This window comes from Trachymyrmex cornetzi, unplaced genomic scaffold, assembly GCF_001594075.2.
Source record: "Trachymyrmex cornetzi isolate Tcor2-1 unplaced genomic scaffold, Tcor1.1 scaffold83, whole genome shotgun sequence".
NCBI lineage: Eukaryota > Metazoa > Arthropoda > Insecta > Hymenoptera > Formicidae > Trachymyrmex > Trachymyrmex cornetzi.
Genome location: NW_017300169.1, coordinates 3,410,000 through 3,437,154, shown reverse-complemented (window position 1 = coordinate 3,437,154; position 27,155 = coordinate 3,410,000). Strand labels below are relative to the sequence as shown.

General features: G+C 38.7%; 4 protein-coding genes across 7 annotated transcripts; 2 read left to right on the top strand and 2 right to left on the bottom strand.

Annotated features, from left to right (window-relative positions):
* The first annotated feature begins 244 nt into the window (after positions 1 to 244).
* Positions 245 to 1,694, top strand: mTerf3 (mitochondrial transcription termination factor 3). Its single transcript, XM_018519366.1, has 2 exons — positions 245 to 1,340; positions 1,417 to 1,694. The coding sequence occupies exons 1-2, from the start codon at positions 455 to 457 to the stop codon at positions 1,692 to 1,694; spliced, it is 1,164 nt and encodes a 387-aa protein (XP_018374868.1). The 5' UTR covers positions 245 to 454.
* A 328-nt stretch (positions 1,695 to 2,022) lies between these two features.
* On the bottom strand, positions 2,023 to 7,314 carry LOC108768794 (endoplasmic reticulum-Golgi intermediate compartment protein 3). Its single transcript, XM_018519367.1, has 8 exons — positions 6,980 to 7,314; positions 6,215 to 6,373; positions 6,029 to 6,145; positions 5,923 to 5,963; positions 5,775 to 5,842; positions 4,921 to 5,144; positions 4,712 to 4,840; positions 2,023 to 2,682 (listed from the first exon to the last, which is right to left on the bottom strand). The coding sequence occupies exons 1-8, from the start codon at positions 7,062 to 7,064 to the stop codon at positions 2,345 to 2,347; spliced, it is 1,161 nt and encodes a 386-aa protein (XP_018374869.1). The 5' UTR covers positions 7,065 to 7,314; the 3' UTR covers positions 2,023 to 2,344.
* On the top strand, positions 3,809 to 4,697 carry LOC108768797 (reactive oxygen species modulator 1). Its single transcript, XM_018519369.1, has 3 exons — positions 3,809 to 4,002; positions 4,253 to 4,391; positions 4,471 to 4,697. The coding sequence occupies exons 2-3, from the start codon at positions 4,261 to 4,263 to the stop codon at positions 4,577 to 4,579; spliced, it is 240 nt and encodes a 79-aa protein (XP_018374871.1). The 5' UTR covers positions 3,809 to 4,002; positions 4,253 to 4,260; the 3' UTR covers positions 4,580 to 4,697.
* An 809-nt stretch (positions 7,315 to 8,123) lies between the features above and the next one.
* Positions 8,124 to 26,478, bottom strand: vari (MAGUK p55 subfamily member vari). 4 transcript variants are annotated; one of them, XM_018519361.1, is made up of 8 exons: positions 26,122 to 26,478; positions 21,554 to 21,669; positions 12,328 to 12,630; positions 11,539 to 11,775; positions 10,886 to 11,360; positions 10,466 to 10,800; positions 10,180 to 10,254; positions 8,124 to 9,763 (listed from the first exon to the last, which is right to left on the bottom strand). In XM_018519361.1, the coding sequence occupies exons 1-8, from the start codon at positions 26,219 to 26,221 to the stop codon at positions 9,587 to 9,589; spliced, it is 1,818 nt and encodes a 605-aa protein (XP_018374863.1). In that variant the 5' UTR covers positions 26,222 to 26,478; the 3' UTR covers positions 8,124 to 9,586. The 4 variants fall into 4 exon arrangements, with proteins under 4 accessions (XP_018374863.1, XP_018374864.1, XP_018374865.1 ...); XM_018519362.1 differs by lacking the exon at positions 26,122 to 26,478 and adding an exon at positions 23,725 to 24,879; XM_018519363.1 differs by lacking the exon at positions 10,180 to 10,254 and having other exon boundaries at positions 26,122 to 26,476.
* Positions 26,479 to 27,155: the final 677 nt, after the last annotated feature.

The window sequence follows — 27,155 nt, the reverse complement described above, 5'->3', positions numbered from 1 at the left end:
AAAACCAATATTCGGCGGTTTTTAGTATTTAATATCTTGTTAACTATTGCAAAAATTGTAAAATAGTAGACTTTCCGACTCAGTTTATTCCGCTTTATCTCTATGCGAGAGTTTTATCGTTACTTATGAACACCCTGTGTATCAAATAAAATTTTTTTGGTGAGGACGTTTTGTAATGTAATCCTAAATAACATTGAACACCCGAGAAACCAAAACTGTATTATCCATCGAAAAAATTCACAAATGTAGCTATGTAGTTCACTCCTTAAATACTAGGGGAGCTTGGATTTAAAAGATGGCTGCACTGTTTCTTTTTTGTAACAGCATGTATCTGTAAATGACAAATTATAAGAATGTTTTTCTTTAGCAAAAGTGTGTGATATTCAACAATTCGACGGTATTTAATTTAAATTACTTGACGCTGATGTGGTGACAGAACTGACAAGAATCGAACATGTTTCAACGTTGTTGCTCACTCGTGTCGACGGCACGACCGGTCGCGATAGATTTAATTAGATTTGTCTCAAAAAGCGGTGGGTCGAGACAATGCGTGTCGAGGGAGCTCAAAAGAGACGTCGAGACAGCCTCTTCTAAATCGAGTGTCTTGTCAGAAGCACCAAAGACTGAGGATGAAAATTATGCGCTGGAAACGCGACCTAACCTGAACAATAATACAAACATAGCTTCGTTTGCTCACGAGGACTATCTAGATGATAGTGACATAAAATTGCCGCATCCCCTGGACGTTTGTACCGAAGACCTGTCAGACATTGGTCCGCCTCTTACTCCAACCTTCAGTTTCGCTAAATATGCGAACAAGTCCCACACAATCAAGAAGCTGGTAGACCTTGGAGTCAGTTTGTACAAGTTTGAGGCAAAAGAAGGGATGGTAGAGTATATCCTGAACCTCGACTTCGATCGAGACGTGAAACCATATATAAGATTCCTGCATGACTGCGGAGTACCTGCCGATGACTTAGGCACATTCATTACAAAGAATCCAAACATCTTCAAGGAGGACATAGACGATCTGCACACGAGAATAAGATACTTAAGGGCTCATAAGTTTAGCGTGTCGATGATAAAGACGATAATCTGCAAGAATCCCAAGTGGCTCTCGTTCAATACAAAGGATATAGATGGCAGGCTCGGTTACTTCCAGAGCAACTTCAAGCTCAAGGGCAATGAAATCAGAAAGCTAACAGTCAAGGGGCCTAAGGTAGTAACATTTAGGATGGTGCATCTAATGGAAAACACGTTCAGTATAAGGGAGGAGATGGGTTTTGATCAGGTGCAAGTGAAGAAATTGCTTCTCACCCTGCCTAGGCTATGGATCAAGAGTAAGCGCATGCAGCAACATAATTTTAGAATTCGTGAATAAATTTATACTGACCTTCTCGTAAATTGTGCTTTCAGATCGTGACAGATTGCTAAGTACGTTCGAATATGCTCAAAGTGAAATGCAGTTGCAGCATGATTTTATTACGCGGATGCCACAAATTTTACTTTGTCGAAAAACTAGACTTCAACAAAGACATTTGTTTCTGGTGGAAATGAAAAAGGCACAGTATGATCCTTCTAAACCAATGTATGTTTCACCATTGACCTTAGTCAGCGGTACAGACATTGACTTCTGTAGAGATATCGCAAAGACGTCTGTTGATGTTTACAATGCATTTCTCAAAACGTTTTAATTATAATATAAATGTAAATAAATGTTAAAAGATACTTTTTCAAATTATTTATGAAAGTGATATTCCTGTTTCCATGAGAATTCAATAGGCTTTTATATATTTTACTGGTTTTTATGTACATCACATATAAATAGGTTTTTACATCGTTAAAACTAAAAAATTATCGGCTTTAAATAAAAAGTAAAGCATTTATCATTATATTAATAAGTTATGTATAATTTCTTTTTTACATCGTATGAAAAAGATACTTTGTATTTTGTAAAGTATTCTCAATTGCACTTATAATGCTAAGTATCATTCAATAATATGAGATACTTTTAATATAAACGAGATGAAAATAGTCACACTGAATAAAAACGGTGCAATGAAAATGCACCATTGTCCAGAAAATTCGATCTCCAATAGAAAATCGAGTAATTTTAATAATACTTTTTTTTAATTAATCCTAGTTAATCTGATTATCCATCTAAGGCCGTGTCGCGTCATCAACGATTAATACTAATTCCAATCCATTTTCAGTGACTCATATCTCGCTTATTTGAAGACGATACTTACATTCCGAAATTTGAACACGATCTTATCAATGAAAAAAGAACAAAATTAGGATCGGAATAGGATAATCGATGCTGCTGCATCCAGACTCAAAGTGTTTAATTGTACTTTCCTAATTCTATCTTCCTTTGTATCGCACGCACTGAATGATAGAGCAGCGAATCGATCAGACCGGCCACAGTAAACACACCGCCAATGATCGCGCAAGTGTTCGTCGCAAAGTGTCCGAACGAGTTTGCCTTCTCCGTGTATTTTACCATGAGCGGACTCAACTCGTAGCTGAAGAATATACCCGGCATCCCAGATTCGCCAGTGAGCAGGGATACCTTTTTCGAATGTCGCGTTACGGAAAACTGATTTGTGAGGAGGGTTGAACCATCCGCGCGAACGTACGTCGTCGGGACAATCTTGATGTAATGATAAAACATCATAGCGGCTGAAAACAGAACAATAGCGTCATATATTGACAGAAAAAATTCGGACGGATTTTTTCAATATGCAATTATATATATGTATATGTGGGTAAATTACGAGAAGAGATTTGAGAGAACTTGTTCGTGTGTGTGGATTTAAATCCCCAATTTTTAAAAAAGAAGCAATTTAAAAAGTTCCTTAATTTACTAAAAAAATTCTGAATTATATACCATCCTTTAAAGGGATAAGATTCTAATATCTTATATTCCATAATACATTTCTTAATTTTTTTCTGAGAAAATTCTACATTTCACTAAATTAGTACTCCAAAATTTGTAATTCTAAACATATTGATATGTATCGATGTTCACGTCTTCCTTTTTCTATTTCTATTTAAAAAGAAGTCTGTATGTGTGAATCAGAATGTAAACACACTTCAAGACAATGCTCAGAAATTATAAATCTTAGCATTCATAATTAGTTCTTAACAGCCGTTATTGAAATCCGATAACCTCGACGCAACTCGCTGGTTCGCGTGAAGTCCATTCTACATTAGACGCAAACCGATCGTAAGTTTGTTGCGACAGACAATCTGAAGCTTGTATTTTGAAATCAACGCGAGCTTAAAGGAGGCACAGCAGTGTCTCGCGCCATGCTTAGCGCCGAGACACTACCTGTATCTCCAGATATTTAAGGCCGTTTTAAATATAGTCTCAAAATCGTCAATCATATTTTAAGTAATTCTTAAGACATTTTTTAAGATGCTAATACAGCTCTGACTAGTTCACGACATCTTAAGACTGTACTTAAGATAGTCTTAAGGGTCCTTAGAAGTCGTAGGAAACCAACCAATCACAATCAAATATAAGGAGAATACTCGATTCTAATTGGTCAGTTTCCTACGACTTAAGACTCCACGACCGTCTACTACTTCTATGTAGAGGACCCTTTAAATATAACAATCAAATATGAATATCAGTCAAAGCCGCATATTAATATTTCAAAACATTACTTAAGACGGCCTTAAAATAAGAACAAATATCGACTTAAGTTTTTTCCAAAAACGAAATTTGTATACGTGTTTCACTGATATGTAATTGAAATTTCCCGCCACGGATGACGGTACAGACGAAACGGAAACAGCAGACGGCGCAACCGTCTTTTCGATCACGTTGCGAAACCATCATGGCGCCTTCTAGATATTGTAATACGACTGCAATGCGTTGATAAAATTCCGGCAATTGCACAAAAATTACGATCAAACTCAAAATTGAAAAGTAAGAATAATATCACTCTCGATCGACCGCACACGCCACAAGATTACGTAACATACACTTTAACAGTAAGTATGTGCACTATCAACCTTGCATGTGTCAATATAAACTCCATAAAAACATTTAATTTTATTCAAAATTGGAGAATTTTTCTATTTATCATAAATGAAAAACTCGCAAAGCTGTTCAAGAAAAGTGTATTCAATTTATCAAATTCTGTCTTCATTTTGAAGATATTGTTACTTAAAATCAAAAACTATAAAAAAAAGATAGTTTATGGAAAGCGAAACAAACACTGGCATAACAACTGTTTCGTAGGCTGCACAATGCCGGTGGTACCTGGAGGGGCCTATCAACAAGGACCGACTTGTTTCGATAGAATGAAATTAGGTTTCACAATTGGATTTTGCGTAGGAATGGCCTCTGGTGCGCTTTTCGGAGGATTTTCTGCTCTTAGGTATTTAAAACGCATGTGTAGAAAATACCGGTACATACGCATTAAAAAATTTGAATATAATTATAAAACTTTTTTTCAGATACGGATTAAGAGGAAGAGAATTGTTAAACAGCGTCGGCAAGGTAATGCTTCAAGGTGGCGGCACATTTGGCACATTCATGGCTATCGGAACAGGGATACGATGCTAGTACACGAGCAACGTGAACGGAGCTATGTTATTGAGTATCTCGCAGTCTATCTTTTTCGTTGTACTGTTTGTATTGTAAGCGCGAGTCATTAAGTTTTTAATAAAAATAGAATTAAGGATTTCAAGGACATACCATCCATGTCGACCACTGTCATGCCATCCATAGGATTTGTTTTCCCTGGGATGTTAAGCCCAAAACTTAAATGTCTGATCTTGTGCGTCATATTGAAATGGGATGAAGTGTACGGTTGAACGTCGTGCACTGCGGTATCAAAGAACAAGCTCATAAGAGCATGGCATGAGAAATATTGTTTTAAAAAAATTTGAGTTTTATTAGCTTACCATGAACATGATTGACCGAGAAGCTAGCGCCTGGCGCGATGTGAAAACTACCACCGACTCTATTCACTTCCATATAACCATAGATTTGACAGCCTTGCGTGAAGGCATGCTTGAGTTTATCCATGGATTTGTCATTCTGACACTGTTTAACTTCAGCTGGATCCGGCGGAGCCCACTTTTTTCGTCTGTAGGCCTCCCATACATCCTCGCAGGTATTGCAACATCTGCGAACAAATGAAATTTTATAAAATGTAGATTTGATAAATTTCATCTTGATAGAAAAAGAAAAAAATTATCTAAAATTTTTAAAGTGAATTTCACTCTTTTTAAAGTGAGATTTTCAAAGAATTTAGAGAGTAAACTGTGGAAGAAATCTTTTCAACTAAAAAGAACAACTAATCTACAATATACTGTTTGCTTTTTTGTTTCTTACTTTTTATTATTTTTACCTCTTCCCTTTTTTCCTCTTTGCGATTGTTTTATCGATAATTATTTTTTGTCTCTTCCAACTTTATCAACTTCTTTTCTGGGCATCTATCATGGAACAAAGTCGGAATGGATTCCGATCGGAAAAAAAAATTATTCCGTTTTCCCCAGAAAACACAATAGAAATCTAGGAAATAATTGAATAATTCCGATCGGAATTTATTCCGATTTTGTTCCATGATCGCTACTCTCGTGATAAAATCGAAGAAGCAGAATAAGAAGCAAAAAAACGAAATAAAAATGGGTAAAAGAATAGGGAACAGGAAGCAAAGAGCATTGTAGATTAATCTTATGAATAAGATCTACACTGCAAGTAGGATAATAATAGAATTATACTTCATAGTGTCCTAATAAAAATGGGATCTTACTTCATAGTGTCCGTGGCTGCTCCATAGCAATCTCCACAGAGCTCTGTAGTAGAACCGATCTCCACTGCCTGTAAAAATGTTCTATCTAATAACTAATTTCCAAATGGAAATTTCAGTTAGAAGATACCTACAAAAAATCTTGCATTACCTTCTCTGTAGTTTTACTCATGGCCTTTGCATCTGTAATATCTACAATAAAACATTTTTTTTACATGGCACTTTTAAGTATATATTGAAAAGAATATTACACTTACTTGTCCTTTGTGGATCTTCTATGGGGTTACCGTTCAGGTCTAACCGTCTCTTAAAAATATTGTGTTCTATGTGCAAATGCTGTTCGCCCGTTGTATCCATGGCGTCTAACGATAAAACTGCAAAACACTGAAATGACTGAGACTGATATCATTCTTCGCCTATGTACCGGTGCAATTTATACTTACGATCACAAGATATAGCAGGGACTATTATATCCAAATTGATTCTCAATTTAGAACCCCTGGAGGTATCTACAAATAATTCCTCGCTCATAGTTGGTGTAAGATAATAATTTACCTCTGACAAAAACAGTATGCCCATGATGATTGTACTAATGATTGTAACTGAAAAGGCATTATTTCATCATTTGCATTGGTGTAACATGAGGTCAATTCTTAGGCCTGTTCTTTTTAGCTAAACTTTGCACCAGTTCATCTTTCTTCCTCTTCTTTCCTCCCGGAGAGAAAAGGAAGAAAGATGAACTGGTGCAAAAGTTCAGCTAAAAAGAACAGGCGTCTTATCAAGCATAATATACGTCAAACTGCGCTTTATTTACTATCGGCCAAGTGTAAACAAATAATTCTTATTAACAAACATCAAGAAACACGTGAAGAAACAAACAAACACAAACATTTATACGACTACTACAGGATGAGAATTAAAATGTTGAATGATATATCCGGATAAAATATTTTAATGGAATATATTGTAACTCATTAAAATATTTCAGTCAAGTATTTTAATGAGATGTCAACAGAGAGCGGAAAAATTCTAGGAGGTTAATCGCTCGCCGGTATCGTTTCGCCTCGCACCAAGTAACACTATTTAGCGCAGCGGAATGTAAACGACACATTCGGTCCTCGTGGCGGTTCTCCGGGTTTCATTTTCGCCGGCGACGGACGGTTATCGTCGTCGTCGTTCGGTATCGCAACAAAGTACACTGTGTTTACCGATAGCACCGCTGAAAGTCCTCACGAGGATATCTGCCTCCTCGCGCACCTTCGGGTGCACGTCCAGTTGCCGTAGCATCTGCATCTTCCCGACGACGGCGAGGAGACGGTACGCGGCAATCGCTTACAGCGGCCCGAGGATTTTCCCGCACGACACGTACGTGTCATGAGTCTATGACAAGCCACTCTGCCACCTTGAAACGTGGCAGATAATACGCTGCCATTGGCCGATCAGCCGGTAGGCCGGCAGGCCCCGTTTGATTCGTTTTCGCACATATTTGCTGCACTTACAAAGAAGACGGATATATATCCGCGCATCGGAGGGAGAGAGAAGAACGAGGAATCTCACACAAATAGTGCAAATAAAAGGAACCGGCCTTATGATTTCGAGACCGCCACTTTCGCACTGAGAAAAATCTTTCTCCATTTATTTAATTTATTTATACGATAACGTCGAACGCGATAACATTTTATAATTATCGTTTTTTTTTATTTTTGTCACGAATTTATTATTCCTATAATGTCAATCATTGGTGAAAATTAATAACGTTAATATATTTTAAAAGATTAGGTTTCATAAATAAAAGATTGAAGGAACATTTTTAATTACTTTTATGAAATAAAAACGTTATATATGCTGTTTATGAAAGTTTATAACGCAAATATAAATTTATTTACGATCATTAAACACGGCGCGCTTCCTGTATATTTCTTTATAATAATAAATATAATAAATAAGGTGTTTATGAGAGAGATTAATTCCCTTGAGAGTTTTATTTTCATTCGTTTCAAATAATAACAAATAATAAAAATAAAACGTTATAGATGTTATTTATATAACAATACTTATGGCATAAATCTATTTACAGAAGTTTATAAAGAACGTTCTTCGCATATTTTTAAAAATAAATATAAGATATTATTATATAAAAGAAATTAATTCCCCTGAGATTTTTATTTTTATCTGTTTTAATTTTTACATGTATGAGAAAAATCTGATACAGATTTGTATTAAAAAAGAGAAGAAGAGAATATAATACACATGTATAAAAATGGTTTTTACCTAATTACATATTTTCAATTTATAATGATGATAAAAAATTTATTAAATCCTTATATCTATCATTAGTACCATTTTCGGTTTGATAAACGTCCTTTCGCAGAACCCTGAAAAAGGAGCGAGGACAGGAATACTGAAATAATAATTCATTCGTTGCACAATTCTAATCCGTAACAAATGCTCGATAAACTTTATTCCACTCGTGCATCACGTTGCTCTTCGGGACAGGTGTCTCGATTTAATATACAGATATATTTATAATTGTATTCTGTGTACAAAGCAACCCTTTTAACCTACAAGTATATGTACTTTTTTTTTTAAGATGCATGTGTGAATTAAAAAATTCGAATGTGTATACGTGTGGATGCATATGCGTGAATATGCGACTGTCCGTCGGAGACGTTAGAAAAAAGGCAATGGTTAGTTTTATCCATCATGAAACCCGAATGCAAGATGAGTCTGTCAAGTCGACATAATAAGTCTTCGCATTAAATCAATTGTAGAGCGATATTCATAGTCGAACCTTAGGATCGTCTTAAGTACGTCACAGCTTAAGATGTCATGAACCAATCAGATAACCATATTAGCATCTTAAGACGATCTTAAAATATAAGAACCGAATATGAATACTGCCTATAGTCTTTGCGTTATTAAGGCACTCCATGCCAGGAATATTACTTTAGCGTGCACGAATAGCAAAATGAAACACGAAACAGAAAGGTGTTCACGAGAAAGGTGTATAGCGGAGTCGCGAATAGGTATAAATGATCGTATAGATGTACGCAGTTATCGTTAATTAAATTAAAAATACACTAAAATTAACTGGACGGCGGTCTAACACATCAATCGACCCGAATTGCTTCTACAGTCGTTGTCAAGATTGGCAGTAAAAATGCAGCGTGTGATATGATTTTTCATTGTAAAAAAAGTACTCACTTTCCATTTTTGAGTATAACCAGCCTCACATATCATTATGTCGATCTGTCAAGGACAAATGATTTAAGAAGATTCGCGGTTTTCTGTAATTCCTACAGCACAAGTTGCACAAAAGTTGCAACATTGCATGTTGCAGCAATATTTCAGAGATTTTGCAGCAATATTGCTGCAAATTCTGTGCTGTATGGGAAGTCTATACATTATGATTTAATGTATAATGTGTGAAACAAGGATTTTTAATGAGATTCCGTATGCAAAACGGGTCGTTTGTAAATCTATAACAAACTAACGTAAACGCTATATTTATAATTATAATAAACGATAATAATGAGATTCTTGACCGCGCTTTTTGCGCGATAACGTCGATATCGCTTCACGCGGCATGAAATATTCGTAGCATTCTTTGTACTCTGATTACACGTGCCTTGCGTTTTCCTAGCCGCGCGATAAACGGAGTCTGATTCTGAATACCAGTTCTCGTAATGTAATCTCGCAGTTTTCGTACGTGATGTGGGCAGTAATAAACAAATTTTTCTTTTATTCGCGCTAAAATTTCTAGCAGCCCTTGACTCTCGAGTTTTTCAATGTCGAACACTGAATTCAGAACTTAATTAGTAGATCCAATTGACCGGCACCCACTGATGCTCTGTGGCTAAGGCATCCAAAGCTGCGATCACCTGCCTGAACGTATTGTCAAAGTCTTCATTTACAATCACCTGATCGATATACTTTTCATAGGCTCTCTGCAGGGCCGCAGATTCCTCCAACGTGGATTTTAAATCGTCCTCCTATGAAATAGATCATCAATCAATTTCTTGTTTTCACAATGCTCTATTATATAAAATATTTTTTTTCTAATTAATTCATGATAAAAGCGTGTGTAAGATGCATTTTAGACGAGATTACAAACGTAGCTTGGTTTCTTTAATTCCGCGGGTTATAAAAAGGGTTTAAAGAGTTATTTGTTTACATTTATGTAAGGACACGAACTTGTCAAGTGAAAGATGATATTTTCATGGCTCCCGTGATTAAGCATTGAAGAATTCTATTCTATGAATTAAAATAAAGGAATATCGTGCGAAAGAGAGATACTAAAATACGTAACTAAATCGGTAACTATTAATAATTTTGTGACATTCCAAATTGCTGTAAATACATGCTGCATAATAACGTAATAAAACAATACGAATCATGCGATACAAACCTCATATAAAGATGCGAGAGACTCCAATGTTCTGGCTCTTCTCGAGCTGTACCTGATGGAACTCTGGCGGTCGAACTAGCAAAGCCAACATCAAATTTATACAACAATTAACTAAAGTGATGGAATAAAAATAAAATAAACAATGAAATAAATAAGTTGTCGCATATAGATTGCTAGCATCGCATGAAATCGAGGAAGAGCTCTAAAGAGAATGTAGAGATTTGAGATATAGGGAAAGATAATTTTTATGAAAATATAGGTTTGGATAAACTTTGGATAAGAATACCGTTAGATTTCGACTGCTGGCACCAGTCGATCTCCCGAGATCGTATAAAGACTTCAGCTGCTCCATCCCGGGTGCGGCGATGAATATGACATAAGGCATAAATTCGGTGCTGTTATGAAGGATTTTGAGTGCAGCTGGACTGCAGTCTAGCACGCACATCTTGCCGGCTCTGATCAGTTCCCGCACTGAGTCCAGTTTCGTGCCGTATAAATGTCCACCGTGTTCACCGTGTTCCAGGAACCTATGTTCCTTGATATCGATCTCCATGGACTGGCGATCGGTAAACCAGTAACTCTTGCCGTCCTCTTCGAGAACTCTAGGAGGTCTCGATGTGTCTGTGAAGAGATTACATTCGCTCAGTACGATAATCAAGCTACCAGTATCGATTGATGAAACATGAATTAATTAAATATATCTTACAGGGTACAATAGTACCAAACTTTTCGGGATCGCTGTTGATCAGCCTGTTCTTCAGGGTCCGACGACCTACGCCGCGTGGTCCGACCAGAGCCAAAGTTTTGCGTCGAAACGGCGGCATCCGAGCGACTTCCTCGTAAAGAAGCAATTCGGCACTATCAAACTCGCCGTTCGATTTGGATTGATACATCTTTCTCTTCTTTTTCTTAGATATCCTAGTACCGCAGATGCTGATTTTGTGAACGAAATCTGCTTCGGGGGGTACGAATGCCTTTCTGCGCTCTTCTAGCTCCAACGAGGGTATCAGTCCGGGCGATCCAAGATTCTCGCCCTCCACTCTTCTCGCCTGCCACCAATTCGGATCAGCTTGGTCAACAATCTGAAGGATATCGCCCCTCTGGAAAGGTAGACCGATTTCGCGGCAGGGCAGAAGCGTGTCCTCCGAGGGATCGTAATCGAAGAGGGCCCTCATGTAACACTGCAATGACAAATCAAATTAAAGCGGCAGCTCGACGAAATTATTATGAATTTTCATTGCTCTGCGATTACGACGCCGACGTCGTGTTTTTCGCGCTTGAATGAGCACCATAAGGAAGGAGAATGAGAACATAGTTGTTACCAGAGGCATCGAGATGGAAAAACAGCTTGTAACTCACCGTGGACTTGAGAGGTTGGTTCGTTTCCGAGGCGATGCCTGGAGCCAATTTCAAGGATAGATTCTCCTTGGCATCCTGAATCGCCTGTTGGAGTTCTTCGGGGTTTCGAACTCTCTTGCCGTTGACCTCGAGTATTACCTCACCGGTCTTTAGAAGTTCTTGACGAGCCGCCGTGCTACCACCAAGAATCCTAGCGATGATCATATTTCCAGCTTCATCCACTTGCACCGTCAGACCCTGAAAAAATACGGATATGAAAATAATGTCTCGCTCTTATCTAATTACGTCGAATTAAAGCATATTTCACTTGCGACTTTCGAGTCTTTCTCGCGTAACGGTCAATAACACTTTAAGTGCAACGCTGAAAATTGCTGGCCATATTTCGCTTTTGAATACCTTAAAGAAGCGCGTAGTACCAGAAAATCGCCGAAATACGTGGCATGTCAAAGAAATAAACATTCGTACTTATTTACGAACTGCAACATCTTCGTCTTTTCTTCGGGCGAATCTGGCGGGCTAATTCGCGAAGGGGGAGCTTCTCTCGCGGTAAACTTTTCCAATCTCGCTTTAGATTCTAAACTTAGTTTCTACATGTCCCAGTATCAAATAATCTCATTGAATAATTACAGTAATTACGTTGTTTTTAAGTTGAATGGAAAGAAGAGAAAAGAATCTTCGAACGAACTAATCGAAATTAGAATTAATGAACTATTTTTTCTTCAACATTAAATAATACAATTTGTGTTTATTTTCCGAGTTATTTCTACATTGTTTACCGTATGGACTTACCAGGGGTTCATCCGGTTGCCTCCGAAGGCCGACGACCCTGATAGGCATTGCCTCCTTCTTATTCGTCGGCATCGTTAACGCGAGCGGATCAGGCGGTTTGGAAGGCGCTTCCCTACGTTCTACGACCGCGTCGTGTGTCTCCAGGAGCGCCCTTAGATGCACGTTACCGAGAAGATTCGCTAGCTCTTTAACGTGAGAATCCCTGGAAGCTTGGAAGGCGTGGCACACCTCGTCGACGATGTCACAGACGGATGAGCATACCGGCTCTACAGGCACCGGCGGGTCCTCGAGACGCTCCTGCACCTGGCACGCAAACAAAGACAGAAGGTTTAAAATCTGGACCTGAAAAACTGGTTTTTCTCACGAGGCTTAGAAATGTTAGAAACTCCTCCACGACTCGTATCCTCCCTCAGCGTCCCGTTGACGCGTTGTTGATATTTCCAAGTCGTAACAATTCTTTTCGGATCATGTTACGGTTAAAACGTTCTTAACTTTTCTTCTTTTTTTAAACATTTTTTGAATCTTTATTTCGCATTGTTTGTAGATTCGCAATTACTTATTTTATTTCATATTCTTTAATTCACAAGAAAACACGGAAGGAACGAGTTTGATTAAGTATCTAAAAATTTAGCTAGATTCGAAAATAATTTTGTTGAATTATCAAAATAATTACGTAGGAATCTCAAGCGTAATGAGCAATGCTGTAAAAAGTTTTGACATTCTAGCATCCAGTTTGAGCGTCCTAATTATTTTGATGCTCAAATAGAATTATTTTCAGATTGTGTGTGTGTATCTAGTTAAATTTTTAAATACTTTAACAAAACCATCCTTTCTGTAAAAATGTAACAATAATTTATTTAATAGCTTTTATTGTCGCTCGAAATTGGAACAAATTTCCGCGTTAAATTCATGCGGTTCACGTCTTTGTTTCAGTCAGAAAGAGAAGTAAATAAAGAAACTACGTTAAATCAACAGATTTCTTCAAGTACAACTTGTAATTTTCGTTTGAGGAGGGAAATATTTCTTGGAACGTGCAGTTGAGAATGATAGAAGGTCTGTATAAGAAATTACAGGTTGTATAAGAAATGATGGGATACATTGGAAAAAATCCGGCTACTAACGCGTTGTTAAAGATCACTGACATGCAATGATGCGAATGCTAACGGAGTGCAATCGGATTAGAGTTAATTTAATCGACACGAAAGACATTTAGTCCCATCCTATCCGGAGCGGAGTTCAGAGTTTACAATGAACGAGTAATTGGGAAAGTAGGCCATTCCGACTCGTTCGACGACACGTTTGAAATGGCGCATTTCTCAATATCCCAGACAATCTTAATGTTTTTTTTAAACATAACAGATTCTTAAAAGAAATTTACAACTTATAAAAGTTGTAATTTACAACCCGTTTTCAAACATTACTAAAATCATATAATTAACTATATTCTCTAAAATTTTTAGAGAGACTCTTACTTTGAAGAGTGAAATCTCACGAGCTTTCTACAATAAGTCATTATCTAAACTTTAAATCTTAAGCCGTAAGGAATTGATCAATCACACTCAAATGTGAGAAGAATAATGATTATTAGTCAATTTCTTACGTCTTAAATCTTAGAAAATGGAATTGTAGAAAGCTCATCACTATTAAAGATTACAAATTAAATCATTCTTTTTCAAGACTGTTAAATTTTCACTCTTTAGAGATTACACTGTAAAGAATTTAGAAAGTAACCAATGGAAGAAATCAAGATCCACACAAAGAATATAGTGCTAATGATGATGATGATGATGATGACGATGACGATGTTATAAAAATAAACAGAAAACGTTCGACGTAAATCCATAAATAATCTTTTTCATATTATTCTGCGATTATGGTGCACAATACAATGACGCATGAATGTAGATTGTCGTCGTAAGTCGATGATTCATCACTAAATTATTTTCTCTCGAGAATCGCGAACTGCAACGATCGTTATATACACGCGCGCTTTACCGGTCAAACGAGAGTTTCCTCATCGTACGTGCTCTCGCGAGGCGCATTGCGGAATCGGCGCATTGTGAATTTCTCCCAATGATTAACGATCCACGAGAAACGGCGACTTTCCTCCGGAAATTTTTCAACGTCAAGCTTCCTGTTTGTTCGACTTGTTTGCTCAACGCGCGCGCCCACGTGCTCGCGAAGTTCAAACGCGAAAATCTGTAAATCGACGTCCATCGTGCAAGATTTATCGACGCACTTCGTCGCGGGTCATCAAGTACGCCGCGGTCGTTTTCTCGTACCGTTTACTTCGAACGGACTCCCCGTGCGCCGAGTGTTGCATCTGATTGCGTCAGTAGAGGGACGCAAGATTTACCGGAGGCTGCGTCCAAGGCGCGCCGCACGTCGTACTTGCGTTTATGGACTATAAAGCCGCGGCATTTATTTATCCGCTTCGCTGCAGAGATCCTTTGTGAGACGAATCGCTCAGAACTCGTTTCGTTTCTCAAAGTGAACAGAGCGTTCAAGAGATCTGCGAATGATCTCCGCAAAAAAAGCTGCACCTCGCTACGCGTATTGCGACAAGAACGATCCAGTGAAGTTATGACATGAGGTGAGCAAATCCTCCCTGTGTGTTCTCTCTTCAGAATATCATCAGGCGAGTCGATTCGTTCTCTACCATCGAATGCAGCCTTACGTTTTCTCCGATACCTTTCTTCTATCGGGTTTATCGGTTCACTGCGGCAACTGCGGAGTAGAGCCATATGGTCTCACCGGCTGTCTTTCGATCACTCCGTCATTATTGCACCCTGCCCCAATCGCGTCACTAACGGTACTTTCATATTTTTCAGTTGCACCTTACCGAAAATGACTGAAACGAGTATGTTCCATTCATGGAAGCTGAGCAACGCGAGATCGAAGATGATCTTCTGCTCACTTAGGCAGACGCCTCTCTCACCCACTATACGCTTCCTCGGGAAACGATGTCTCACCTGAAGAAAGAGTCGCGACGCAGTGCTCCGTGCGAACTGGTGAAGCTAAGCGGCTTTAACTGGTCGTGGTCGGTGCCCTCTCGCAGTCGTATCGATCGGTGAGGGAGAGCTCGGTTCTCGAACGGAGGGAAACCAGATCTGTCGCACGGGGTGGCAAAAGCGACCACGCAGGATGCCGCGGATGAGGGTGATATGCTCGGGTTCGTCACGTCGCGCGATACTCGATCGTATAAGCAGCAAGTCAGAAAACTCTGCCGCGCCTACTGACGTCGTCTGACCTCCCTCCGCGTAGGCAGCCCGTTCAGGCGAGTCGCCTGCCGTTTCTGAAACAGGTGGGGGCCCTTCCTTCCTTCTCCTGGCATGCAACACTCCGCTACGTTCGCTTCAGGAGCGTAGCTTGTTCGTCCGAGTACCACTGTTTCAAGGTCGTCGCAAAACGGAGCGGAATCGTACGTCTCTGATTTCCAAGCATCACTTTTTTCGCAGGTTTTCGTCACAGTTTAAAGTCATAACGTATTCCTTGTTGACTTTATTATTTATCGTGGTTTCCTCGTTTCCACCTGAGCTCACAAATTACGAGCCCATCAAAGCTAGGTCTACTTCAAATGGAGAATATGACATCAGCAAACGCTATCGTTGGTTCGTTGACACAGTTTCACAATCCAGGCTTTCGAAGCTGATACAAAGTAAAACTCTTTCAGTGGACGCGGGAACGTTTCGGAATTAGGAGATGTATTGCAAGGGCTATGGTACAAAAAAAATTCAAGCGGTAAAACGTAAGTAAGGAAATCAACATGTTGAATTTGCTATTGTTTACGTTATGACTTTACGGCCTTTATTGTGATTGGCCAATTCTGCTTTACGTTTTATTGCTTAAGTTTTCTGTGTGCCATGACTCTAAAATAAAAACGGCTTTCATTAACATGAAGAAATATGAATATAAAATGTCCGTATGTTTACCGTTTTTCATTTAGAAAATACTGTTGACACAAGTGAGAGGCTTGTCATTGTCATGTTTATTAGAGATCCTATAATAAGTTTGGTCAAAGTAGATAAAATATGGCGAATAAATAAGCTATCTATTTCTTTTTTCTTACTTTTTCTTATTTTCCGAAAATGTACAAAACTATTTGAACTATACCAAATAAAACATACACTAAAAAAATTTATTAAATCTTGATAAATTTCTTTGAATAGTATCTACTAAGTAAACATTTATTTATAATAAATAAGTATTTACTCAATAAAAAGATGATAGTCAAATAAAATTAATGGCTTTTGTAGCAAATAAATATATTCTACTTTCAATAAATATTTACTTAGAACTATTCAAACAAATATTTATTGAAATTTAGTATTTTTTCCAATATAAACGGCAATCAATTAGATTGACCCGCTTTAACCAGACTCTTATAAGGTTTCTAATATTTAGCAGCTTTACGAGTAATCCCATTTGAAAAGAATAGCTGCAATCGAAATCGATATCGATGCTTCTCTTCGGTATAATTCGACGTCTCTCGAAAATGGTTTAAGATTGCAAGACAGATAGAAGCTCGCGATAAAGAACCTCGTCACGTTGTGGTGGAGACCTATCAGTCACATTCGTTTCAATTGTTTGTTTTGTAAACGAAAACTATTCAGGTATTTAGGAAAAACCTCGTTCGAACTTACTCTAAATTATACGACAGGTAGAATGACAATATGTTTTCAACTAGTTGTAACGCTTCCAATTTTAAAAAACAAATTACTCATAGACAGACTGCATAGTCATTTAACGATCGAGCACACTTGAACGCTCCATTATTAAATGTGTCACCATTTTGAAGACTCAGCAGTTCAAGTCGAGTTACAAATAACGTCAGCCGAATGATGTAATTGCGCGTTCAGTACTAAACACTAATGATCAGCAAAATCGGTATCCATCTATATTCGCACCAAGAAAAGAGAACCAGTCTTTCGTCAAAAGTCAAAAGTAATTCTACGCAAGAGTCGATATAGCGGATTCAATTACGTGGGAAACTTCACCCGAGGCAAGTGCGAGATAAAGAATATATATATATACGCGTCCGATAAGAACCACGGTGGAGGCTAACGTACAGTCCTGTCACTTACACACGTGGATCGACACGCATGCCGCGTGTGTGTCTCTCCCACTTCCTCCCGTGCGCGATCACAAAGCCGACTCACCGACTGAAATTACATATCGTCTCGTTGTACACGCTACGGACTTACAAAACATGTTACCGTCGCGACACGCATGCTCGCGCCAGGATTTCTGCGACATACACGAGCGATGACTCCACAACTCGGAGGCGCCTATGACCTACGCCCAATCAAGAGGTCCCGCAGGGTCACAGCCAATTATCCGTAATTATTATTAAGGAGAGAAAGATAGCAATTTGGCCAATTGAGTGTGACAGTAAATCTCAATCCCCTCTCTCATGCCTCGTAACTCGTCGCACGCGGATTATAATTTTTCTCACGGGATGCACCATGGGATTGCTTGTTCAGGTGATTACCAGCTTTGGAGAGTCTGGCACGGAGAAGTGGTGCACGGAGAAAATGATTGAGTAATTTTTGTCTTACCAGACCAGTGAAAATATTCTGGCTACTTTCGCCGAGTTTATAACGAACTTTACTTGGCTGAAAGAATACCGGAGATGTAAGGTAAAAAGTATGTTACAATTATAGTAAATTCATTCAAGTATTATCTGACAGAAAGTAAATCATACTATTCTCAAGACTGTAGGCACGAACAATTCTCAAGACTTCATACATTTGTATTTTTCACCGTGTAATAAAGTCAAATCAGCGTTAAGGTAAAAATACTTAGCGGTAAAGTAAATTCAATTAAGATGTATGGTAATTTATAGATTTATTTTACGAAATGTAAAAAGTACTTTACATACTGAGAAAAAAAATAGTTCTAGCAATTATAAATTGACAATTCTAAAATTTAATTTCTGCAACTAATTTTACAAAGTAATAAGAACTACAGTAGTACTGAATACTATATTTTTATAATGGTAACAATATTAAAATTCCCAAGATAACAAATTCAAAAATATAAACAAATGACAAACGTAATTTAAAGATTTTAGTCATTTATTACCATCCAGCCTTGTAACTGAGCTCGTCTCTTTAATGGAGGAATTATTACCGCACAATAATTACGACCTGAAAAACATCACCTGTTGTAACAAGTCTACATGGATCTTTTGTAAGAGTCTCTACTTGCTGAAGGAGGCTAGAATACTAGCTGAAACATACAATTTTATTATGTAAGATAACATTTTTTTAATATTAAATTGCGCCGTTCACTGTGCCGATTCCCAATTGCCTCATTTGTTTATTTTTATAATATTCAGTACTATTTTAGTTCTTACTTTGTAAAACTAGTTGCAGGTATTTAAATTTTAGAGTTGTCAATTTATAGTTACCAGAACTATTTCTTTTCTCTCAGTGCAATATGACTAAACAACGATCGCTCATTTATCAGAAAAATAAAGTGAATTTTGCATAAATGGACGTCTGTCCCCACATGGACCTGTCAATCCCATACAAATTACCACACTGAAAAAAAGGATTGGCTGCTGCAGCAAATTAGATGGTAAAATATGGCGTAGCATTTTTAATTGGCTGTAGCAGCCAATTTTTTGTTGCAACAGTCAATTTTTGGTTGCATTAGCCTATCCGCAATGTCAGTATAGGATTTCGATAGATTAACACAGTCAAAAATTGGCTGCTGCAATCAATTAAAAACGCTACGCCATATTTTACCATCTAATTTGCTGCAACATCCTTTTTTTCAGTACAGCATTCCAGCACGTATTACTTTACATTTTTCTTCGTGTGGTGATGTGGGGTGTATTCTTTTTTTCTCTTTCTTGTTTCTCAATAATTATCCAATTATCTGGCTCTTCATTAAACGTTCTCTTGACATCTCTTTGAGATTTTTCGACTTTTCCACAAAGGCATGAACACTTTAGTCGTCAGCACTTTCCACTGTTGGCTCATTCGGCGTAAAAGGCGAAAGACGTGAGCCGACTCTTTAACGGCTTCTTGATACCGGACGTTCTCTACCTGCTGTTATTCACGTGTTATATCTGCTTGTCTGGTAGAAAATTACTGGAATGTAGGTTCCCGGTTCTCGGCCGAGGGGAAAACGTACGTATGTCATGGGGGAGACTGAAAAGGCTCTTGTTCAATATAAAACATCGCCGGAAAAGGGGAAAAGTATAATCAATCATGAAGCCGAACAGTCAGAACGTACGCATCGCATAACAATGTTTTTTTAGCCCATCGCTGGTAATATTCTTGTTGAAGGCCATCTCTCTTCGCGGCTCTCTTCGCGATCGCGGGAAGTGTGTCGCGACCGAAATAGCGTGGGTGTCGCGCGGATGTTACGAGCGTGTGATGCAGGCATGTGAAGGCACGTAGAGAGAGAGAGAGAGAGAGAGAGAGAGAGAGAGAAGCGAGGAAGAGAAATAAAACTAACGTGCTGGCACGCGGTTATGTTCCCGAAATTCCCTCTTTTTCTCCATGCTGAATGATGAACGAGCCTCGGGCCTCCGCTCCGCCGCGATCCTCGCCAAAAGAGCGACTCAACCAGATTCCAGCAAGGTGATACTATCCTAAACCAAACTATAAGCGTAAAACGTGATCTATTAAAATTTTGCATATCTGACGTGTCCAGCTCATTAAAGCAATATTTAATTCAGAAATACATAAAAAATTTTTAGAACTGCTGAATTATAGTTCCAATAAATGCATCGCAATGAAGAGATTCTCCCACAGCGAGTAAATATTTATGGAAAGAACGGTTTGTAAAATATCTAAAATTTTAGCTAGATACAGATCTAGAAATAATTTTGTTGGGCCATCAAAATAATTATGTAGGACTCAAACTGGTTGCTAGAATGTTAAAACTTTTTGCAGTGTTGCTCATTACGCTTGAAATTCCTACAAAATTATTTTAATAGTCCAATAAAATATTTTCAGATCTGTATTCCAGCTAAATTCTTATAAATACTTCAGCAGATCATCGTTCTTTCCATGTATCGAGTCAAACTTATGTATTACCATGTTGATACTAAAGTAAGAATAGGCGATAAGTATAAATGATCGAAATGTTACCGTTCTACAATTAGTTACTGCCCCGCTCCTCGCAGAGGCTGCACAAACCTAGATTTCAAACTATATTTAGAAATTAGAGAACTGCACAATTTCTCTCTGTAGAATCGTGCACTACACTCCATACAGCCGCACATGAAAATATTCCCGGATTTAACTCTGGCTGGTTTATTTCGGTTGTCGCGTTCGCCATTCTAAATGATCGATTCCATTAACGTGGCGAACACGTTCACGCAGGACGGTTCAACGACATGGATTGTTAGGGCAGACGGCCAGAATACTCGCGTGAATCTTGATTTTTTTTTTTTAATTCATCGATATAACAAATCAAAAAGATATAGCGGCGATGAGAACCGCAGACAGATCCACGTGTCCCTCATAAATTTCCACGGTCATAGTAAACAACGTTTGAAGAGCACACAGACAGACGTTCAAAGCTGTGCGCGTAATGTGCGTGGACCGAAATGATATCCACTCGCGCATTTACGACCCGTTCACGTTGTGAAGAAAATTGCAAATCGGTACTGTTTCCCATTAGAATTTCTCGTATCCGAAGCCGAGTGATAAAAATAAAACGTTAAAAGAAAAGAAACAAATCTCAGATTTACGAAGAGGAAAATTTAACCGAAGTATCCAATCGACATTAATTTACAACATAACATCACTATTATAATTTCGTACTCAACAATGTAACTATTATGTTACACAATGTATTTTGTTACATTTATATTGTTGAGTACGACGTTATACTCTCTAAAACTTTTAGAGTAAAAGCTCACTCTAAAGAGTGAAATCTCTCTTAAAATAAAAAATTTGGCTCAATTTAAAAAAAAAATAGCTATTTTTTAAACTGGCTCAACTTTCACTGTTTAGAGTAAGATTCCAAGAATTTAGAGAGTAATATTAATGTTATGTTACTTTTAGTTGTCGACTGGTATATTCTTCTTTCGTATTCTACGTTAAAAAATACAACACCGACGAAAAAGAGCTTTACGTGGCGATTTTCGTATCTAATCTACTGATGAATAAAAACCGAAAATGTCAAAAGGGACCCAGATAATCTCACAAGACAATCTCCCGGACTGGATCCGCGATTCAATTTCGAGAAAGGGTTTACTCACCTTCACGAGGGACGTAACGACCGGGCTGTCGAGGAGGCCCTTCAGGAATAGCAGGTCTGTGTCGTCGGCGACTTTCCCCAACTCCTCAATGTTGTCACGCACGTGCATGAACGCGGCTGGAACAGTAACGACGCACTTGTTCATAATCAGTTGCGAATTCACCGGGACTGGGAATGGCGCATCGCCGCATGCGGCATACGGCTGCAATGGCAGCAACAGTCGGGAGAAAGAGAGAAAGAGAGACTGGAAGAGGGTGACGAGGGAGAAGCGGGATTCCAACACGGGGGTCGCAGCGACGCGAGAGTGAACCCGGGCGTGGCCATCTTTCGGCCTGATCAATATCGTCAGCTACAGGTGGCCGAGGCTGTCACGCGAGATCCTCGTCGACTCTCAACCTGAGCTCCGAGCATTTTTCTGTGGTTGTTTATCGTTTTCTTCCAACGACTTGAGAGTCGAAATAACGATAATTACATAGTCTAATTAAATTTCTAAACTGAACGATACGCGCGAATAACGTGAGAGTTCCTGCAGAAGAATTCTGAAGGACATCCAAAACTAATTCATCAATTCGATCAACGTGATATCAGTATTTCTTTTTAGTTTAAAAAAATATTGATGTGTTCATATACGAGAAATTTTTAAGCTTTAGGATATTCTATACAGAGTTAAAAGAATAAGTAATTACGTAACTTTCTTTGGGAGTCGAAAAATTATCAACCTCTATTCATTTTAATGAATGTGAGACTGGACATAAGTGCGCGAGTATAATGGAGTTGAGACTTATTTGGAATAGGCTCAAGGGATGCGAAGCGCATATAGTTGTTAAATAATATATCTAAGAGCATTCAATTAGCATCGCCTCTATTCACGACTTCAATACGCCTTCCCCAAGGCCTCTTAGGCATCATTATCACGTTCCATTTAAGAATAGTTACACCTGTTAACGGATCGATATTATCGATCGCGATGTGTCTGCTACTTCTTCGAATATTCTCCACTCCTATTCATAATTTGAAAACGTTTGTCGCCGTTAGCATTTTTATAATTTGCCGAGTGAAACGAAAATATAGGTACTTGGAAAATGTACGACCTATTCGTTCGCATTTAGAAACGCAACATTTTCGATGATTTATGAAACGCACGGCTTGTCAATTGATTATGCTACAGAGCGTTTGAAACTCCCGAGTGCTCGATGAAAAGCCATTTGACTATGTAATAATAACCTGCGCCAACTATGCAGCGTATGAATGATAAATGCATGCCATTATAAAGCATTGAAGCATGGCTGGGAACGCGAGAGACACAACGTGTATGGAATACGCTGCTGGTTTTCACGCTCATGAATCAAGTGAATATATTTTTTACGTTTGTCGCTTTAATATATCGACATTAAATTAATATAAAAAGTAATAATATGTAATGTATTATAATATATATAATAGTATGATATATTATCACGCAAATATAAAAACAGAAAAATAAAAACGCTATATACATATATATAATAATTATAGTAGTAATATAATTACAGTGTATAAATTATATGTGTATATATATATATAAATTAGATTTATTACAAATAGAGATGCTATTATAAATTAATTATTATTTTCTTATTACGCGCCATTCTTCCGCCTTTCTCTCTCTCTCTCTCTCTCTCTCTCAATAATATTACCAATTTAATTAGTTCATTAAATGCAATTCTGGAATGGCTCGCTTATTGCTACGCGCTGATGAATTTTACAAGCAGATAGAAAACGTGACCGTTGAAAGTCGTCAACCGAAAGGCGTAACCGTTATGCCACGGTCGTTAAAATAAAAGGGAAAAGTAAACGGGGGGTGGAGTGAGAAAAGAAGGAATTAAAAATACGCGGTCGACACGATAATATTTGTGCTCGTTCCCACCGGATGTTAGAGGAAATATGCCTCGCTATCAAGAACCGCGCGTACCTATTATACTCATATATACGTAAAATACGAAAATATTTCTCTTTCATTTCGAGGAAACTGTAACAGTCGACTGTAACGAGACAATTTCGCCAGAAACCACTTTCGTTTATTACGTGCGCGAGAAACCATTCATCACGCGTGTCTCATCTGTGATGAGATGAGATATCGCGTTGCGTGTATAATCGATGAATATGCGGCGCGATAATTGAACAAACTTTTACCATTGTCGATTTGATGAATTATCGAGCCGTTCATGGCATCCATGCTGGCGAGCAATCGCCGATCCTCCAGCTTTTCCTTTCTTCCGAAGAAAACCATGATAGCGACATTCAGCTTCGTGCCTCCTTCCGAAATTTGGGATTCTTTTCGGACAGTCTTCTCGGTTTCAACGAAACTTCGCCGCGAGTTTAATTACGCTTTCACATTCACATTATATTACTCCTTCAACTCTTCCATCACGTGTTTACCGCATAAAATTGTTATTCTGCGATTGAAGTATCACTTTATCCCTGGAGATTAAAGTACCACTTTTTTTTTAGCTCTCTTAACGCGGAAAACAAGTTTTGAGATCTTGAGACTCTCGAGGTTGGCCTTGTCGAATTGTAAATCACCATTAATTGACCATTTGAAAACACCGCTCGCTAAGGAAAACCGTCTTGGTCGTTACTTTCCTCGCTGCCACTTCGCAGTGAATGGAAACACTCTCACACCTGCCGAGGCCCCGAGGGTCCCTGGTCGGGTCGGCCTGGTCCAGACGAGGGGACCGCATGCGGCACCCCACTAAGGTAGTGGGGCGACTAAGAAGGCGAGCCCGATGCTTGTTGACACGGCTTCGAAGTCACGTAATTCATACTGTTCGCCACGCTTGGAATCCTCGGATGATGGCAGATATATATATATCGCACGCGAAGTAATTGCGAGGGACAAATCCGAAGCCACGGCGATGAAAGAGGCGAATGGAAGAGATCGAAAAAGGATCTTGATCGAGGAAACGTAAGCGCCACCGACTGCCGACTGACTTCGAAGATTCAAAACTGGCTTCCACGAAGGGTCGGCGACGTCCACGCAGCCAGAAACAAACCAGCTGGTGGCTGCTGCTGGACCGATGGAGGGGGCAGAGCACGCAGAACGGGAAAGAAGAGAAGAAAAGTAGAAAAGAGGCGGGAATATCGCCACGCGCCAATTGTTCGACGAGTCAGTTGTGATTCAAGACCTTTCTTTACGAAAATGTCTTCTGTTCTATCTTAAATGATACCCCGAGGAGATAAGACATGAAGTATCGTGTCTCGCTGAATCCGCGAAAGTAGAAAAGTCGAAGAAATTAGGACCAATTCAATTAGAACCGAGACAGTTATGAGAGCGAAGTAAATATAGATAGAGCGTAACTATAACACTTGTTTTCGAGTGACGGTGCAATTTTTATGACATCTTTTTAGTACACTAAAAAAAATTTATTAAATCTTGATACATATTTCTTTAAACAGTACTAAATAAACATTTATTTAAAGCAAATAAATATTTACTCAATAAAAAGATGATACTTAAATAAAATTAATGGTTTTTGTATCAAATAAATAGGTATATGTTTACATTGAATAAATATTTACTTACAATTATTCAAACACATATATTTATTAAAATTTAGTAATTTTTTCAACGTAGCGACCATCAATTTTATCGTAGAGAAACATTTCCTTTCACCTTCCTTTATCTAAAATTTATCTTAATACATTCTCAAAAAGTATGTTCTCAAAAACATGGCAACATATCTGCTTTTCCTCGAACGAAGAGAGAAAACAGCGAGGAATGAAACAATGTGATAAACGTTAAAAGTAACAAGAAGATAGCATCTCCTCTTCGAGGAGATATGAAGAAAGTGTGATACGTAATTCAAAGAGAGAAAAGGACGAGAAGGAGAAGTGTAGAAACAAATCCGATAAAAGCAGAATCTCTCTAACATCTGGATGCCAGACACCGGAAGTGTTTCCATCAAGTATTGCCCCGAAGAGTTCTCCATTACGAAAAAGAGGAAGCGATCAGTGGTCGCTTTTCTCGTTCAAGGTTGCACGCCAAGCACATCATCGATCGTGTCAAGTTTTCCGTCGTCCGGAGAACACGTGCATGACGATCGATCGAATCGCAAACCATTGACGAACTTTGAACGGTTTGCCGGTGCCGATAGGTTTAGGTCCGGTTCCATAAATGTAAGATTAACTTTAACTCGGTTTAATTTATTTTTTTTTCCAATTGTTAGAATTAGAATTCTTAAAATTAAAAAAAGATAAATAGTAAACCGAATTAAACTGAAATTAAAGTTAATCTACATTGGTATAGAAATAGACAGCATTCGGATTGATTATATTCTATATAGAGTATTTTTTCAAAATTTTTTACATTCACTCGTAAGAATTTCGACGATATATTTCGGATAATTACCTTGATTGTTGTAATCGAAGAAGAACCTGTCACACGACGTTGATAAGAAAGGCATCGGACACATAAGGGATGTTTAGGAATTTCATAGAAATCTCACATTTAATGATACATGTTATCGCGAAAAAGCGGTTTTATCTTTCAGGTTCAACTAACTACTTCGTAAATTTGTTTGCTAGTCTTACCTGAGGTGGAGTTGAGATTTTTCTTTTGGATGATCGACGACAGAGCGGAGCACCCGCAAATGTCCTCGATGACGCTTCCCCGCGATTTGCTCCTCCTCATTTCGATTGACTTCCCTGGATGACCCCGAGTGACATCACGTCTACCCTGGTCGATCACTCGGGTCCTCCGCCGGCAGGAGTTCAGCCATTACGACGGTTCCTCGTGGACCATTTGCCGATCCCGCAGGATCGCCGTCATCGTTCGCCTTTTCGTTGGAGGTTCCACGTGCTGTTGCGCGCCGTCAGCTTCTCGTCGACGAATCAACGGTCCTCGGCTCGATCGAACGACGAACAGACGATCACGACTGTTACGCGATTGGAAACGGATCAGGATCTATTCATAGATCGAAACGACTTCGGCGTCCTAGTCCAAGTGGTGTTTCCGCGTACGCGAAAGCGATACCACGCCGGCGGGACCACGGGGCGCACATGAGCCGCGCGAACCGACCACAACCGGTACTTATAGTCGTTGGTCCGAAAGGGGTGGCCTTTGTGGCACCCTGCCTATCTCCCTCTTCCTCTCTCTCTTTCTCTCTTGCTCTCTCGTAGCAATTCCTCGACTCGTGGCAACGACGACTGGTACGCGTTATATCCTCCCCGATCGATAGTAAGCGCACCCATGAAAGGGTCGCAAATATTCTTCGCGGGGCTGCGCGCCAAGAAGGGCTGACACAAGAAATTGTTGTTCCGAGAGTTTTCGGACACTTCCTTTTTTGCTTTTTCATCCCGCTGCTGACGTTTGCGAAATTTGCGAAATGCAATCTATTTTTATGAACATTCAGAGGATTCGTGATAAAAAAAACAAATGAAGATAATTTTACCTCGCAGATTAATATTTTCTTTATTTATTAATATTTTCTATATTCATTCTCTTTCCATGAGGTACTTTAAATATCTTCATGTTTTAGAGAACCGGAATTATTTTTTAATAATGCTAATCTGATGCTATCTATAAGTACGAAAATGTTCATTTGACATCCTCTCTTTGCTTAAAA

Coding starts and splice junctions, on each gene's coding strand:
- mTerf3 (XM_018519366.1), top strand. CDS start 455: ATGTTTCAACGTTGTTGCTCACTCGTGTCGACGGCACGACCGGTCGCG. Junction 1,341..1,416: donor GCCTAGGCTATGGATCAAGA/GTAAGCGCATGC, acceptor TTGTGCTTTCAG/ATCGTGACAGATTGCTAAGT.
- LOC108768797 (XM_018519369.1), top strand. CDS start 4,261: ATGCCGGTGGTACCTGGAGGGGCCTATCAACAAGGACCGACTTGTTTC. Junction 4,392..4,470: donor GGAGGATTTTCTGCTCTTAG/GTATTTAAAACG, acceptor ACTTTTTTTCAG/ATACGGATTAAGAGGAAGAG.
- LOC108768794 (XM_018519367.1), bottom strand. CDS start 7,064: ATGCAGATGCTACGGCAACTGGACGTGCACCCGAAGGTGCGCGAGGAG. Junction 5,145..5,774: donor GCAGCCACGGACACTATGAA/GTAAGATCCCAT, acceptor ATTTGTTCGCAG/ATGTTGCAATACCTGCGAGG. Junction 2,683..4,711: donor GACAGTGGTCGACATGGATG/GTATGTCCTTGA, acceptor TTCTGTTTTCAG/CCGCTATGATGTTTTATCAT.
- vari (XM_018519361.1), bottom strand. CDS start 26,221: ATGAGGAGGAGCAAATCGCGGGGAAGCGTCATCGAGGACATTTGCGGG. Junction 21,670..26,121: donor AAATCTCAACTCCACCTCAG/GTAAGACTAGCA, acceptor TTACTGTTCCAG/CCGCGTTCATGCACGTGCGT. Junction 11,361..11,538: donor ACCAACCTCTCAAGTCCACG/GTGAGTTACAAG, acceptor TTGTCATTGCAG/TGTTACATGAGGGCCCTCTT.